Source organism: Dermacentor albipictus, chromosome 1, assembly GCF_038994185.2.
Source record: "Dermacentor albipictus isolate Rhodes 1998 colony chromosome 1, USDA_Dalb.pri_finalv2, whole genome shotgun sequence".
In the NCBI taxonomy this organism is placed as follows: Eukaryota; Metazoa; Arthropoda; class Arachnida; order Ixodida; family Ixodidae; genus Dermacentor; species Dermacentor albipictus.
The window spans coordinates 463,046,811-463,062,128 of NC_091821.1; the positions used below are offsets into that span (position 1 = coordinate 463,046,811).

Genomic DNA, 15,318 nt, shown 5'->3' on the forward strand with positions numbered 1-15,318 from the left:
GAAGGATCGCGACCATAGAGAAGAAAGTATGAAGAAAATCCTGTGGTACTTTGTGTAGCCGTATTATATGCCTACGTGACAAATGGGAGGATGATGTCCCAGTTTTTATGCTCCGATGAAACGTACACGGCGAGCATATCACCAAGGGTGCGATTGAAACGCTCTGTAAGTCCGTTAGTTTGAGGATGGTACGCCGTGGTGGTTCGGTGAACTATGCGGCATTGAGCAAGCAGAGCTTCAACCACCTGCGACAGAAACACACGGCCTCTATCACTCAGCAGCTCCCGACGTGGGCCATGACGAAGAATGAAACGATGGAGCAGAAAGGATGCAACGCCACTGGCGGTCGCTGCAAGTAGAGCAGCGGTTTCAGCATAGCGTGTAAGGTGATCAACTGCGACAATAATCCATCGTTTTCCAGCGGGTGTTAGTGGTAGCGGCCCGTACAGGTCAATTTCCACACGGTCGAAGGCACGAGCAGGGCACGGAAGCGGCTGTAATAAACCGTGGGCCGGATGAGGCGGAAATTTGCGGCGTTGGCATTGCGGGCACGGGCGGACAAACTTTTGGACAAAAGTAAACATTCCTCGCCAGTAGTAACGTTGTCGCAGGCGCTCATACGTCTTCAAAACGCCTGCGTGTGCACATTGTGGGTCAGTATGGAAAGACGCGCACATGTCGGAACGCAAGGTCCTGGGGATAACCAGGAGCCACTTGCGACCATCGGGTTTGTAGTTCCGTCGATACAAGAGTTTATCCCTGACAGCAAAATGGACAGCCTGGCGACGCAGGGAGCGGGAGATGGGAGATGCAGGTCAGCCAGAAAGGAGATCCAAAAGAGAGGCCACCCAAGGATCCTTGCGCTGTTCTGATGCGAAGGTGTCGATGTCGACCGAGGATACCGCCTTAACGGTGGAGAGGGAGGCCGTGTCGGCTGGCGGCGGAGAGCGGGACAGAGCGTCAGCGTCAGTGTGCTTGCGACCTGAGCGGTATATGACGTGTATGTCGTATTGAATGCGCAGAGCCCAGCGGGCAAGGCGTCCAGACGGGTCTTTTAAAGAGGATAATCAACAAAGGGCGTGATGGTCAGTAAGAACATTGAAAGGCCTGGCGTATAAATAGGGGCGAAACTTCCCGAGTGCCCAAACGATGGCCAGGCATTCTTTTTTTGTGACGCTGTAATTGCGTTCCGCTTTTCTCAGCGCACGACTGGCGTAAGCAACGACGTACTCGGAGTAGCCAGATTTGCGCTGCGCAAGGACATCGCCAAGGCCAATACCACTGGCATCGGTATGCACTTCAGTTGGGGCGGTTGGGTAGTAGTGTCGCAGTATAGGCGGAGACGTCAGGAGACGGCGTAAGGTCACGAACGCGGTGTCGCATGCAGGAGACCAGGAGGATAGGTCGTTGGCGCCACTTAAGAGTTGTGTCAGAGGTGATATTATCGAGGCAAAATTGCGAACAAAGCGTCGGAAGTAAGAACAGAGGCCGATGAAGGCGCGGAGTTCTTTGAGTGTCTTAGGTTTCGGAAATTCTGCCACGGCGCTAAGTTTTGATGGGTCGGTGTAAATGCCATCTTGGGATACGACGTGACCTAGAATCATGAGCTTGCGCGCGGCGAACTGGCACTTTTTCAGGTTCAGTTGCAGGCCTGCGTTGGTCGAGGACGTCAACACTTGCCTAAGGCGAAGAAGATGCGTGCTGAAATCGGAGGCGAACACAACGATGTCGTCGAGAAAGCCCAAACACGTGCTCCATTTTAGGCCACGCAAGATATTGTCCATCATTCGTTCAAAGGTAGCAGGCGCATTGCATAGGCCAAATGGCATCACATAAAATTCGTATAAACCCTCTGGCGTAATGAATGCAGTTTTATGACGATGAACTACTGACAACGGGACCTGCCAGTAGCCCGAGCGTAAATCCAACGAAGAGAAGAATTTAGCGCCTTGCAAGCTGTCCAGAGCGTCGTCAATGCGCCGTAAAGGGACGTCTTTGCGCGTTATCTTATTGAGACGGCGATAATCGACGCAGAACCGAATGGAACCATCTTTTTTTTGTGACGAGAACCACCGGTGATGCCCACGGGCTACTGGAAGGTCGAATGATGCCATGCTGAAGCATGTCGTCCACGTGCTCACTGATCCCCTGACGCTCCTTGGCAGATACGTGGTACGTGCGCTGCCGCAATGGCGCGTTGGAGCCAGTGTCCATGTGGTGGCTGACGGTTGACGAGCGACCCAGAATAGGCTGAGCGACATCAAAAGAAGAGCGGAACTGGGCAAGCAGGTGAAGAAGCTGGGAGCGCTGCTCGGAAGTAAGGTCATCGGCAATGAAAGGTGTGAATAAGTCAGGTGATGGCGGAGCAGAAGTGGAAAATGCACAGAAGTCGGTGAGCTCTGCATACGAAACATCCGGCACGTCGTTGATAAACATATCATCAATAGGCTGAACATGGCCAAGTGCTTCGCCGCGAAGAGCCATCAGGTATGTAGGGAGCGGATTGCCGACAACGATGACGCTGAAACCGGCTGAAATGTCAAGCGCGGCGAAAGGCAGGGGAACGTCTTTGCGGGTCATGAAGAGTTCTGAAGGAGTGAAGAGCACAGCGCCTTCAGAGACAGTGCCACAGAAGACGGGAACAACGGCAGACGAGTACGGCGGTATGGCGATGTCTTCTCGAAGAACTAGCTTAGCGGGAAGATAATTGGCACCGACGAGGGGCACGTTACGCAGAGGCGATAATTCGACTTCAGCACGTGCACAATTGATGACGGCGTTATTTCACGAAAGAAAGTCCCACCCAAGTATCACGTCGTGAGAACAGGACTGGAAAACCACAAACTCCACAATATAGAGAACGCCCTGAATAACAACTCTAGCTGTGAATGCTGCTGAAGGCTGAAATGGCTGGGCACTTGCTGTGCGAAGAGGAAACCCATGCAGGAAGTGGTGTCGCAACTTTTCGGAAAGCGCGAGAGAGGCGTTCGTTTAGGACAGACATGGCTACTCCAGTATCAAATAGCGCAACGGTTGGGACGCCATCAACAGTAAGATCGATAACGTTCGAAGGCGACAATGGAGGACTTGTACAGATTGATGGCGACGCAGTCCTTGCCTCCTGAACTGCGGCGCTTAGTTTTCCTCTTGCGTGGGTGAAGGGCGCCGACGCATGGGGGACAACGAGCGGCGACGCGGGGAAGGTGAACGACGTGTAAGGACCGGGCGCTCGGCTGGTGGCCTGTTCGACTGCCGACTAAAATAAGTGTCGTGGAAAGGCTGCACGCTGGCGTAGGGAGGCGACTGCACAAACGCATCAGAGTGCAGCATGCGGCGGCGGCGTCAGAGTCGTGCAACGTGGTCGGGAATACCGCAGGCATAACATATGGGCCTGTTGTCGTGCGTGCGCCAAGGATTAGTAAAGGCAGGAGCAGGTCGATGAACGGGATTGTGAACGGGTGGTGGCGGACGAGGATGTAGCACAACGGGTGGTTTGCGAGGGGGCTGCGCGGCGACGGATGCGTAAGTAAGAGGCGCGGCGGCAGGGTACTGCTGATGCTGCATTGGTAGAGCCTCAGCAACTTGGTCTTCAATAACCCGCCGGAGCGTAGGAGCGAGCTGTGTAGGAGGCTGTTGCGGCAGCGGCTGCTGTAGCTCAGCGAAGGGTAGCAGAGAAAGCTGACGTGCAACTTCCTCGCGCACGAAAGCTTGGATTTGTGTGAGCAAGGAGGAACGATCAGAGAAGGCTGTCATGGAAGAGAGGGCCTCGTCAGCCGCTGAGGGGCGCCTAGTCAACTCGCGCTGCCTCCTCAACTCGTCGTAGCTTTGGCACAAGTTTATGAGCTCTGCTACGGTGCGCGGGCTCTTGGCGATCAACATTTGGAAAATGTCATCGGCGATGCCCTTCAAGATGTGCTTCAATTTGTCGTTTTCCGGCATAGACGCATCCACACGTTTGCATAGGTCGAGAACCTCTTCAATATAGCAGGTGAATGTTTCACCGGGTTGTTGCGCTCGCTCTCGTAACCGCTGCTCGGCGCGCAACTTGTGGACGGCAGGGCGACCGAAAACTGCAGCGAAACTGGTCTTGAACGCGGACCAGGACTGAAAGTCGGCTTCGTGATTTTTAAAGCACAGGTGAGCCACTCCCGCAAGGTAGAATATGACGGCATTTAGCTTGCCGGTATCATCCCATCGATTGTGCAAGCTCACCCGTTCGTACGTAGCCAACCAGACATTGACGTCCTGTTCATCCGTACCGCTGAAAACCACTGGATGGCGTTGCGGGACAGCGCCAGAGCAGGCAACGGGGGGTGGCGGCGGCGTCGGCTGGGGAGAGTCAGGCATGACGGGAGGCAGAGTCCGAGACCGGAGTTCCAGGGTGTAGATGTTCTTGAGTACCCCGCACCTTCCACCAATTGTAATGGGTGCACTGAACAGTTCCGAGGGTAACGTCTCTTCGTAACCCAGGAGGCAGGCGACGCAGAGCAGGAAGAGCTGGTTGCTCGAACGGCTCACACTCGTGCCAAGCACTGGCGATCCGGCTGGCCCACTGGTTGCACAGCAGGCATGGAAGAGACGATCTGGCCGACCTTCTTCTAGTGCTCTTCTTCATTACACATGGTACCGTGCGTTGTGTTCTGAACATTGACGATGTTCTTCTTCTGATCTTGTTCTATACCGCTAATTCTGTAAGAGATTTGCTTATTGTTGTGTGCGTGTGTGTGGTGGTTGGAGGGGGGGGGGGAGCACAACCCCTATGGACCTTTCTACAAAGATTTCTGCCCCAATTAAACTGACAGTAGCCTCTGCGCAGTAATACATCTCGTTAAAAAGTTAGCTGGCTTTTCGTTGCTCCTCACGTGGTTAAATTTAAGTTTTTGCTGCGTACTTCCTATTTCACTGATTCTGTTGCCAATAAAAGTTTCTCGCTTGTTCCGTCTCATGGTTGAATGACGTATTGTGATTGAATGAGTCGAAAACTTCACTTGATGTAGTGATTTTGTCATATACAACTCTTGGTGCAAGCATTTCTATATTCTCAATGAAAGCGTTGTTCCTTCAAGTTCTAACCTTGCCAGACTAGTGTGCTTTATCGGAGCTACTTTTCTCTGCGCCAATATCAACTGTACTGCTTTCCTTCCATCCTCATGAGATACTACCAAGTATGCCATGGTTACATGGGCTGCCGGAATAGCATATGAAATATGTGTATGCTCATGCTTGTACGCAACAATAAACTTTCCGTATAGGGTCTCGGTACTTTGTGCTTTTCACCTGTTGGTAGTCACTCGCATTTATTTATTTCATTTAGCGTTTTCTGTTTCTTCAATCGGATAGTCTCACGATATATCCGCTTTCCATAATCATTGTATTACGATTTCGATGAAGGTCGCGACTGGCGCTATAAATCCTATGAGGTCGGATATTTTGACGCTTGCTTCCAGTACCGAGTGTTTCGTGGGACTGTCCCCGACATTTATAATTCGTTTTTTCAAATAATATTCTTAATATGTTTCTTAATATGTCATCTGATGTGCCCCGCATTATACCAAGTAGCATAACTTCATGCAAATTTTTAGGTATGCAGTCTTGTTCAAATGTCTGCGTTAATTCTGTACCGTTCGAGGTGCATTTCCTGATGTTCATTCTGGCACTTTGGAAAAATGCTATTTGCTTCGACGCGTATAACTTCCGTTTCTTGATCGTCTTTGGCACATAGCATCACGTAATCAACGTAAATAGAATTTCCGAGTTTCTTGGCTGTGGCAGGAAAGTTCCCTAGTTTTTTATTAAGGTGGTGACAAATCATTGCGGCTTCAAGAAAGCTGCTCGGATCCTTTCCAAAAGGCGCTCGCGTCATTTGCTACGTTGCGATCTTCCTTTCGTCCGAGTTCCATCTGTCTGGCTTTCTCCCACCGTAGGAATCGGAGGGTGTCTTTATCATCTTCATGGATGCCAATCTGTGGGAATGCCGTTTCAACGTCAGCAGTGATTGTGATGCCCTGGCTCCACATGTTTAATAATAAAGTCAATATGTGGGGGTTCAAGTTTGCTCCTTCTTTTAAGTTGTCTTTCAACGACAAGCCGGAATTCACGATTGAGGAAACGTTAAAAACGATTCGCACTTTGATCGTTGTTCTGTCCTCTCGTATCACTGCTTTGGGTAGAATGTAATAGATGCCACAGCAATGCGGGCATGTAACACATTGCATGCCCTTACATGCCCGTACTTTTTATCGCGATGCCCCAGTTCCGCCTTGCCAAACGTGAAATGCTCTTGCATTGTCTTATCACAATATTCCAATATTTTTTTCTCATTAGAGCTTTATAAACACTTGCATATGTCTTTTGATAGCGATAGGTCTTTTGATGTATTTGTAGCCTTGATAGCTTACAAATTCCTCCAAGGAAGTTTTTCTTGGTACCTCTCGCCTTCCTCCGTAACTGTCCCTGGAACTACTATTATGTCATTGCTATACTACTAGCTACTATTACGTCATTATCTCTCGTACTTTAGGATGTCTTCACGTGGTGTGAGGCCCAAGTTTTCTAGTCCTTAAGAGTTTCTGACTGCATTGCTGAGTTGTTCACGTCTTTCTAAAATGTGTAGTAAAACAACAGCACTTACAGTGAGTAATTGGCATTTCATTGTGCACAATCCGTGAGCCATCCAACCCAGAATGATTTCCACTAGTATAGTCTTCTCGTTGATGCTTTCTGTTTTTCCCAACACTATTTCCCAGTAGAAGCCAGCTCCGATAAGTAGCCTCGTTTCATATTTGTTTTCGCCTAGCACTGCTCATCTGCTAATATTAATCCCATTCCTTTTCTGTACGACCTTGCTTTTTCATCAGGTCGAGGCAGGTCCGGACTCAACATTACATTTACTTCGACTGTCTTCAAAAGATTGCCTTCTGGACTTTCCGCTGTTTTGACCTCGATAACGTACAGCCATTGTTAGTTCTCTGTACCAATAAATGCGCCTATGGTCATTCTTTCTTTCCTTATATGAACGCATCCAAGGCTTCGGGAAAGTCCAGTCACAATATAAATTCGCTGGCTACTGCTGTCCAGCTGGAGTCATCAGTATTCTGCTTTAAGAGGTCCTTCCATCCATGCGACTGCTGTCTGTAGAAACTCGCAATTGTTGCTACATCGCAGTTGAAATCATGCGTGTGGATTGCATGCCGTATCGCGTTTTTTTCTTGTCACTAGAGCTAGAGGATTGTATTCTTTCTCCCATAATTGTCATGTACATTGCAGATATGCATAACGGCTTGTAGAACTTGCAAGTGATATGTTACTTGCAAATCTGCAAGTCACATACTACTGGCACCAAGCCTATCTAGATTTGGTGTCGTAGAACAGTGGCTGTTCTTGGAATTTCAGAAGTGCCCACAAGTTGTTGCACAGCGCGATTAGCTAGGCCTCTGTGCTGTACCGCCAACTTCTACCACGTACGTTGCATGATTTAACTACCAATGCATGAAAAGAAGTTTCATACAGATTCAGAGCAAATTTCACGCATATTTAGGAATGCAAATTTAGGCATTTGACATTTCATTACTTCCCATTATTATGTAAGGCGCGCGATCGAAGGCTTTGATGTATGACTAAAATCTGTGACATTTTTTTATGCTTTCATTTCTTCTTCAGATGTATAAAATATACATTTCTGACGGCGAACATAAAATTCGAACCCACACAGAGCTGAATAAATAGTGACAAATAACTCCATTTTGATAAAAGAATAAACGAATATGTCTAGTTTATAATAACGCCAGAGGACTACGAAAAACAATCATGAGCCATCCCACTCTGTGAAGGACCAGCGGAGCTGTTTAGCACACGAAACAGAGGTGATATTGTATTTTTAACAAAGGTACGAATATATTTCTTGTCCTTATCGGTGGTCATCATAATGATAGACATGCACAGACATTCTCCTATCACCTCTGTTATTAAATGCGCCCGTCACGTAAGATAACGAAAGCTCATATACCTTAAGGAATCGTTCATAGCACGGTAAATAAATAAAAATTAAGGCGGCCTCCCCATCATGAACACAGAAGAGAAATGAAATTTTACGCTGGAATGATGAGCGGCAAACGAGCCAGCTGCGGATAACGACGACGATGCTCGAGCCATTCCTAATGAGGAAATATGAATATTGTCAGTTTTGTTTACATATCGGGCATAAGCCCAGTTTGCTGGGACAAGCCGGGATTGACCAATGAGGAAACGTCAAAAACGATTCGCACTTTGTGACGGACAAAATTAAAGAAAGGTGCTCCCGGCACTACTATGACTTATGAAAGTTGTTCATTATGGTGGTGGTGGTGGTGGTGGTGATGATGATGATGACGATTGTTTCCCCCCGCCTATGAATGGCTCATACCCCCTTAAGCAATTAGCGGCAACGGAGCCATCTGGTGTAGGACACGACGTCGAGGAACGCATGACCACGTACGTACGAGCACCTTCGCGTGGTTGCGTCGAGTGGCGCCAGTGGCGCAGGTTGTTCGCGAACGATGCAAAAACCCTAGCCATATAAGTTTCGTTCTAAAGAGGAACCAATAATCGAAATATTTTTGTATCTCGACCGAAGGAGCATGAGCACGGCTCTTCGGTTCGCGCATGAAGAGACCGGTGCGCTAAGTAGCGGCAGAAGCCTTACAACGCTTTCAAAGAAAAGTGGTGTGCTGAACGCTGTCACGCAGCGTCACTGAAGCTCCCATCACCATCACAACATGTTCCATGTCTACTGCTAGACGTCGACCTCTTCTCAAGATATACAATTATCCCCGCGTAATGCATGCTGACTGCTTTGCATAACTGTAAATGTCTTGTCATCAGACAACCTAACCGTCTGCCGAACTCGTGTGGTTTTACTTCGCTTGGCAAGCATTGTAATGGTTATTCTGACATACCTCGGAACTCCTTCCTTATAGTCTCAAACTAGAGTATCAGCTACACCATTTTTCTAATACTGTCGCCTTATACCCCTTAAATTTACCAGATGCTGCTTCCAGTTTTCTCTAAGCTCTCCAAAGATTTAGCTCGTCATAGTGATGACCTGTCCCAGTAAACTGGGCTTATACCCGGTATGTAAACAAAACTGACAAGCTTCCGGAGACTGTCGTGCTGAGTTGGCGGGCCCATCCTGACACCACTCGTGGGTACGCTCCCTATTTCCTCGCAAGAGGATCCATGCAATTCACAACATGGCCCGATTCTCCAGGTAGCGCCGCCGAAAGCACAGTTGCACCGATACTGATAACAGGTCTTTGAGAACTAATCACTCTCACGTTATGCATCCATACTTCGCATGAACGAAGCTGTTCAAGCACTCTCTTTCTTTTTCTCGTTAAGTTAATGAGTGCTAACTTTTTACCGAGTGCTACTGTAAAATGTACTGATGCAGATGCTTTTGGACATCGTCTCCTAACACTTCAATCCTCCCTTGCTTGGGTAGCTGTAGTGGTGGGCAGTATATGTTTATAAAAACAAAATTAAAGAAGGATGCTCCCGGCATTACTGTGACTTATGTAGCATGTGAACCGAGCTTATTGCCACATCACTGTGGGGCCGCCGTTGTGTATCCGGGAGTTGACGTGGCAGGGGGTTCCTCATGCAGGCTGAGGCGTGGAGAGGGAACTCACGAACTGTCATGATAGTGCGGTAAAGTTTGGCGAAAAAGCATATTCGTAGTGAGGCTGGATTATACGTCTCGGATGGTGTTTTCAAAAAGACACCTATCAACGTCTCAATAAATAGTTGTAATTGATCATTTCATGAATAATAAGTGTAGCCGCGTTTGCCGCGAACCATTGCCTTTCGCACTTCGCACGCATACGCGCCTACTCGCAATTCTATCAGCAGCACAAGGCCATGAACACCTGGGCATTCGGAGTCTGATGGGAGACGTCACTGGTAATGATATCATTGAATATGGAACAAAAATTAAAGACAATCGCACCTTTAGGGGTGTTTTGTGTGTCTATATCTCATCCACCTACACACATAGAGAAGGGTGTTTTAGTAAACTAATACACACATATCAATGAGGGATTTGCTGGAATCACACGCAGTTTCCCAATCACTGTTTGGCCGATATGCACACTACGTTTTCTTTTTACAGCGATACCCGTTCTTCCATCACTACAATATTCTTTCGCATATCCGCTGAAGTAATCGAGAAGTCACTTCCGAGCAGCTCATCAAAAAATGAGCGAAGAAACAAAGAGCCCCACAGTACTCCACTGGGATTTTAACAGATTGCCAATGGGAAGTGGCACCTATAGAACACTCCGCCAATACCACCACGGGACATATTACAGCGCCTAAAAACTGCGCTGGCACTATAGGTGCTACAATAAGCTGACACGACGCTCTTCAGTTTATCTACAAATCAGCGTAATGGTAAAATAATTTAGGCGAAACTAGCAGGAAGATCTGCAAGACATAAAAGAGAGAGAACAGGAGGACAAAATGTCTCCCCCCATTTTACGAATGGTACGCGCCGTCTCCGCAGTAAATGCTATTTCTTATCGGTAGCAGGCTGTATACCTGCGAATGTTTATTTCAACTGATACTGCATCACACAATGAAAGACTTACTGCGCATGATATTGCGCCTGCGCCGATGCCACACCAGAAAGGACACGGGCCTGAAGAACTACGATCGGCTGTCGCTCCAGGATTCGCTGACGCTTGCTAGCTATTCTATAGAACAGCACACAGCTTCAACAATTTCAACGAAGCCAGCGCTAAAAAGCGAAAGGCAGGTGATGAAATAAAAGAAACAACTCGCTCTCTCCCCTTCACCAACAGGGACGCCGCATACATGAAGTAGAAGGATGACATCCAAAGCCTACTGTGACCATGTTACGGACAAGAACAATGGCTTGGTGCAAACTACTAAGGAGTAAACCAGTATAAATTTTTACTTGCTTGAAAAGTTCAAGTGCCCGAGCACCCCTAAGTTTCCTAAGGTGAAAGTTTAGCACAAATCGCCATTCCAACACCCTGAAATTCAAGAAAGGGCACAGTAAATGTGTACTGCTAACGAATACATATATTTTCAGAATTTCCAGAAAATGAAGGGTGCAAGAACGGTCTTTTGACATTCTATCCAACATCGAGGGCTGTATTTTCTTAGTTTGTAGTGGGAAGTTTTCACTTATTTCTAGGAAGATGAATGAATCAACATAGCTTGTTCTCGTGCATTGCTTCAACCCAGGCAATACCTTCACATGCTTGGTATCTATACGTGGCATCTACATATGTCTACATAGCGCAACGTACCATCAATACCAATGTAATCAAATGGCGAAAACGACATTGAACAGAACCATCTACGGAAGAGAAACTTTACGTTCAGCATTTTTCCAGTGCGGGGAATTCGCATAATATAATTTTGTGAAAACCAACAATGGTTATGTCCTTGCAGTGAAATTATTAGGCAGCACTCGCTCCGCTACAGGAACCGCGATATTTCTGACGTGGGATCTTTTAAGCATTGCACGATGCCATTTACAAATATACTTTGGACAGGAGGTAGCCTACTTAAGGGATAGACAAAAGCTAAGGTAGTTGCCCAACAAGTAGAACAAGGGTGAGCCGGCACCATGATCTGATGTCAGCATCAAATAATAATATGTACTCAAAGTGCACTATGCTTTGATGACCATATCAAATTTGAGTCAGGGCCGACTCTGGTTGACTAGAGATATTCATTCCAAAAGATCTTGAACAGGCATCTATCTTAGTATAGTGGTGCGCTTACTTTATACGAGGGCTGTTTTTTTTTCAACCTCCGATCGCTCCGTGCAGACGATACGCGGGCAGCAGAAGGCGGACATGCGCTGTAGGCGACTGCGCAGCTCTCGCACTACACACTCCGCCATTGTTGACATTCAGGCGTCAGTCGGCATTGTGCTACAGCCACGTAAACATGGCTGCCATTATTGTTGCTCCCGCCAAGTGTGAATTGCGAAGTGTTATTCGTTTTCTACAGGCTGAAGGCCATGGTGCTGCAGAAATCCATCGGAGAATGAGTCGAGTGTATGGGGAAAACTTCATGAGTGATGGTGTTGTGCGTGAATGGTGTCGAAATTTTAAAGATGGACGTAATGATGTGCATGATGAAGGGGGCCAAGGACGCAAATCTGTCGTTTCAGATGACCTGGTTCAACGAGTTGACAGAATGGTTAAAGAAAACCGCAGATTCACCATTACTGCTTTATCTACGGAATTTCCAGAAGTTTCCAGGTCTGTTTTGTACTCTATTGTTACTGAACGGTTACGCTACAAAAAACTTTGTGCACGTTGGGTCCCAAAAATGTTGACGGACGGCCACAAAACTCGACGAATGGCGTCAGCTTTGGAGTTCCTTGAGTGTTATCAGGATGAAGGAGACAACCTTTTGAAATCAATTGTTACTGGGGATGAGACCTGGATTCAATACGACACACCGGAAGCAAAACGACAATCACAAAAATGGATGCATTCAAATTCACCAAACAAACCAAAGAAATTCAAAAAAACCAACGACAGAAAGACCATGGCTACTGTGTTTTGGGATCAACAAGGTGTGTTGCTTGTGGAGTTTATGGAGCCCGGAACCACAATCACTGCAGCTGTTTATTGTGAAACATTACGACGTTTGCGTAGAGCCATTCAGAACAAACGAAGAGGAAAGCTGACCGCTGGAGTTGTTCTGATCCATGACAATGCCCGTCCACACACTGCTGGAGTAACTCAACGGCTTCTCAAACATTTTGGATGGGACATTTTTGATCATCCGCCATACAGTCCAGACTTAGCACCCTGTGACTTTCATCTTTTTCCTGGACTGAAGACGTGGCTTGGTGGGAAGCGCTTTCAAACCAATGGTGACCTTCAAACCAACGTCAAGGGCTACTTGAATTCATTGGCGGCAACTTTCTTTGAAGAGGGTATTGCAAAGCTTGTCCACAGATACGACAAATGCCTCAATCTCTTCGGTGATTATGTCGAAAAGTAAGCGTAACTGCACTAATCTTTTGGTAATAAAACTATTGTTTTAGATGAACTTGTCTTTTATTTATAGCCGATCGGAGGTTGAAAAAAAAACGGCCCTCGTAACTATAAGCTTGCTTGTCGTAACATTCTGGACGCCATCACAGTAGTAAGAATACGTTCCTGTCGTAGTCACACGGTACGAGCATCATTATTATAGTAGTACCCTTCTTCAACTAACACATCACTGACACAAAACCGCGCATGCATTAGCAGCTTAGGAATTCGAGCAGCTTCATTGGATGCGTCCGCCGCCTATAGCCTTCCGTGAGCGTCGCTGCTTGCGCTGCGAAGATCCGACTGCTTATGAAAACTCATAAGCGCCCCCTCGATCCCCTCCCGCTGCCGGCTGGCAAACATATACTTTTTTGAAGGTATCCTTATTTGGCGGCCTACAGTTTTCACAACGCAAAGTTCGCTCACTGTCCCGGTATAATGGGTCACAAAATCCGTACCCGCCTGCGGGAAACCGAGAGCTTGACGTCGGACATGTAGGCTTCGCCCGAGCTGAGCTCGAGGAGACCCGCGAGCATCTGGAAAGTCGTGCTCTTTCCCGCGCCGTTCACGCCGAGGAGCCCGAAGCACTCGCCACGTCGAAGAGCCAGACTGATGCCCTTGACGGCCTGGAAGGAACCGTACGACTTGCGCAGGTCGTGCGCCACGAGTATGCAGCCCTGCTGCTCCCACTCGGCGGACGCGCCGTTCGCCGCCAGCCGCTCGGCGAGCTCCTTCTCCGCCTTCACGTCTTCGTCCGTGATCTCCTCCGACGAGCCTTGTGCGAAGCGTCGTTCTGAAAGTATGCATCGAGAAGCAAAGTCTACAACACTAGGCCTCCGGAAGGCTGCACATCACTCGATTTTTGCATAAATCTCGCAAAATCTTTTGCTCGCATGTATCCGCTTCGTATAAAAATGGTCTTTTCGGTATAGGTTACGCTGCAAGAAAGCCGATGAGAAAGTTACGTGTCCCCACGTAAGAAGAAGATACGGTAAATTAAATACATATTTCACAAGTATTGCAGCTAAGCCTAGCGCCAGCATTACTCGAAGCTTTGCCTTGCTCTGTGTGCTGCAGACGAAACACAGATCGGATCCAAACTATAGCATATAAATGGATAACAAACGATCGAGAGTGTCGGCCGCCAGGCAAAAGAACGCTTCAAGTTTAATAGGCAATGAAAACAACTAGTGTTACCTGCAGTTAGAATGAGAAAATCACGTAAGCAATTCACAGTAGCCTTCATTTTGGCTCTGCTGGGGTAATGCGTACGGTGTGCGTGACATATTGGAACAGATAATGACGACTTAAGAAATAGCAACAATAATTGAGGCAGTAACCTGAATACTGATTGCAGATTTCCTTACATTGCTCCTTTCCCTTGTGTTTTAAGGCTATGGTAAAAAAAAACATATTCAGTTTCAAAGGGTCACTGAATTCTCACTATTATAACGGCATCATGTTTGGATAATACAGTACGTATTGGCTACTTATTCCGCAATAATAGCTCTTGGGGAGTTTTTTTGGCATTGTGCGGCCGTTTATTAGCCTTTCTCTCAGTGACGCTGCCGTTACATAGCCGCGTAGTAGGTATATGTGTGGAAGTGGAAACGCCACGTTGTGGGTGACACGGTGGCAGATGTTTTCAACAAGCCGTGCCTCGAGTGACGCAAGCCCTGCAGGAGCGAGGAAGTCATTACTTTTGGGTCACGTGTAATGATATCGTGCACAGAAAGCTCAGCTGTTGGCGCTGCTACTTTAGTGTGCTCGGCAATGGCGGCCTTTCACGGTTACCACTCGTGTGGGCCTCAACCTGCTGGAAACGCGCAAGCGCCTGAAGGGTGTCGACCACTGGTAGCACTTATTGATCTTTGTTTCGGAAAGTAATGAGTGCAAAACTATTGTCTCGTCCGAAACAGAAAGGAATTCGTGACATTAAAGAAGGCGACAATCTTCAAGTTTCTATAGACAGCGTCTAGCGCGACTAAGACTGCGTGCGAGCTCGTTTCCTGTGTCAAAGTAGAAGCTGATACCCTAGAATACGTGCGCTGGATAGCTCACAGAAGGGCTAGGAAAGATAAAATTAGGCGGCCAGAACAGGTAAAATGATAACGTTCATATCTATGGTGATTGGATGCCGTATCCTCTATAGCTGACGCACACTGCATCGTGGAATGCGCTACAACAGCAGTAGGCTGCACGAACCAGAGATCATTCTATGTAACATTCATTCTGAAACGAACTTGCTAGAACATCT

The 15,318-nt window shown here is 47.5% G+C and overlaps 1 protein-coding gene across 5 annotated transcripts in view; it reads right to left on the bottom strand.

The window, feature by feature from the left end:
• LOC135905592 (phospholipid-transporting ATPase ABCA3-like) overlaps window positions 1-15,318 on the bottom strand; it is a 226,287-nt gene that overhangs the window by 19,174 nt on the left and 191,795 nt on the right. For all 5 annotated transcript variants that reach the window (XM_065436536.2, XM_065436534.2, XM_065436533.2 and 2 more), the window contains one exon: window positions 13,520-13,854. In XM_065436536.2, the coding sequence (XP_065292608.1) occupies window positions 13,520-13,854 (335 nt within the window). The remainder of the gene's footprint in view (window positions 1-13,519; window positions 13,855-15,318) is intronic.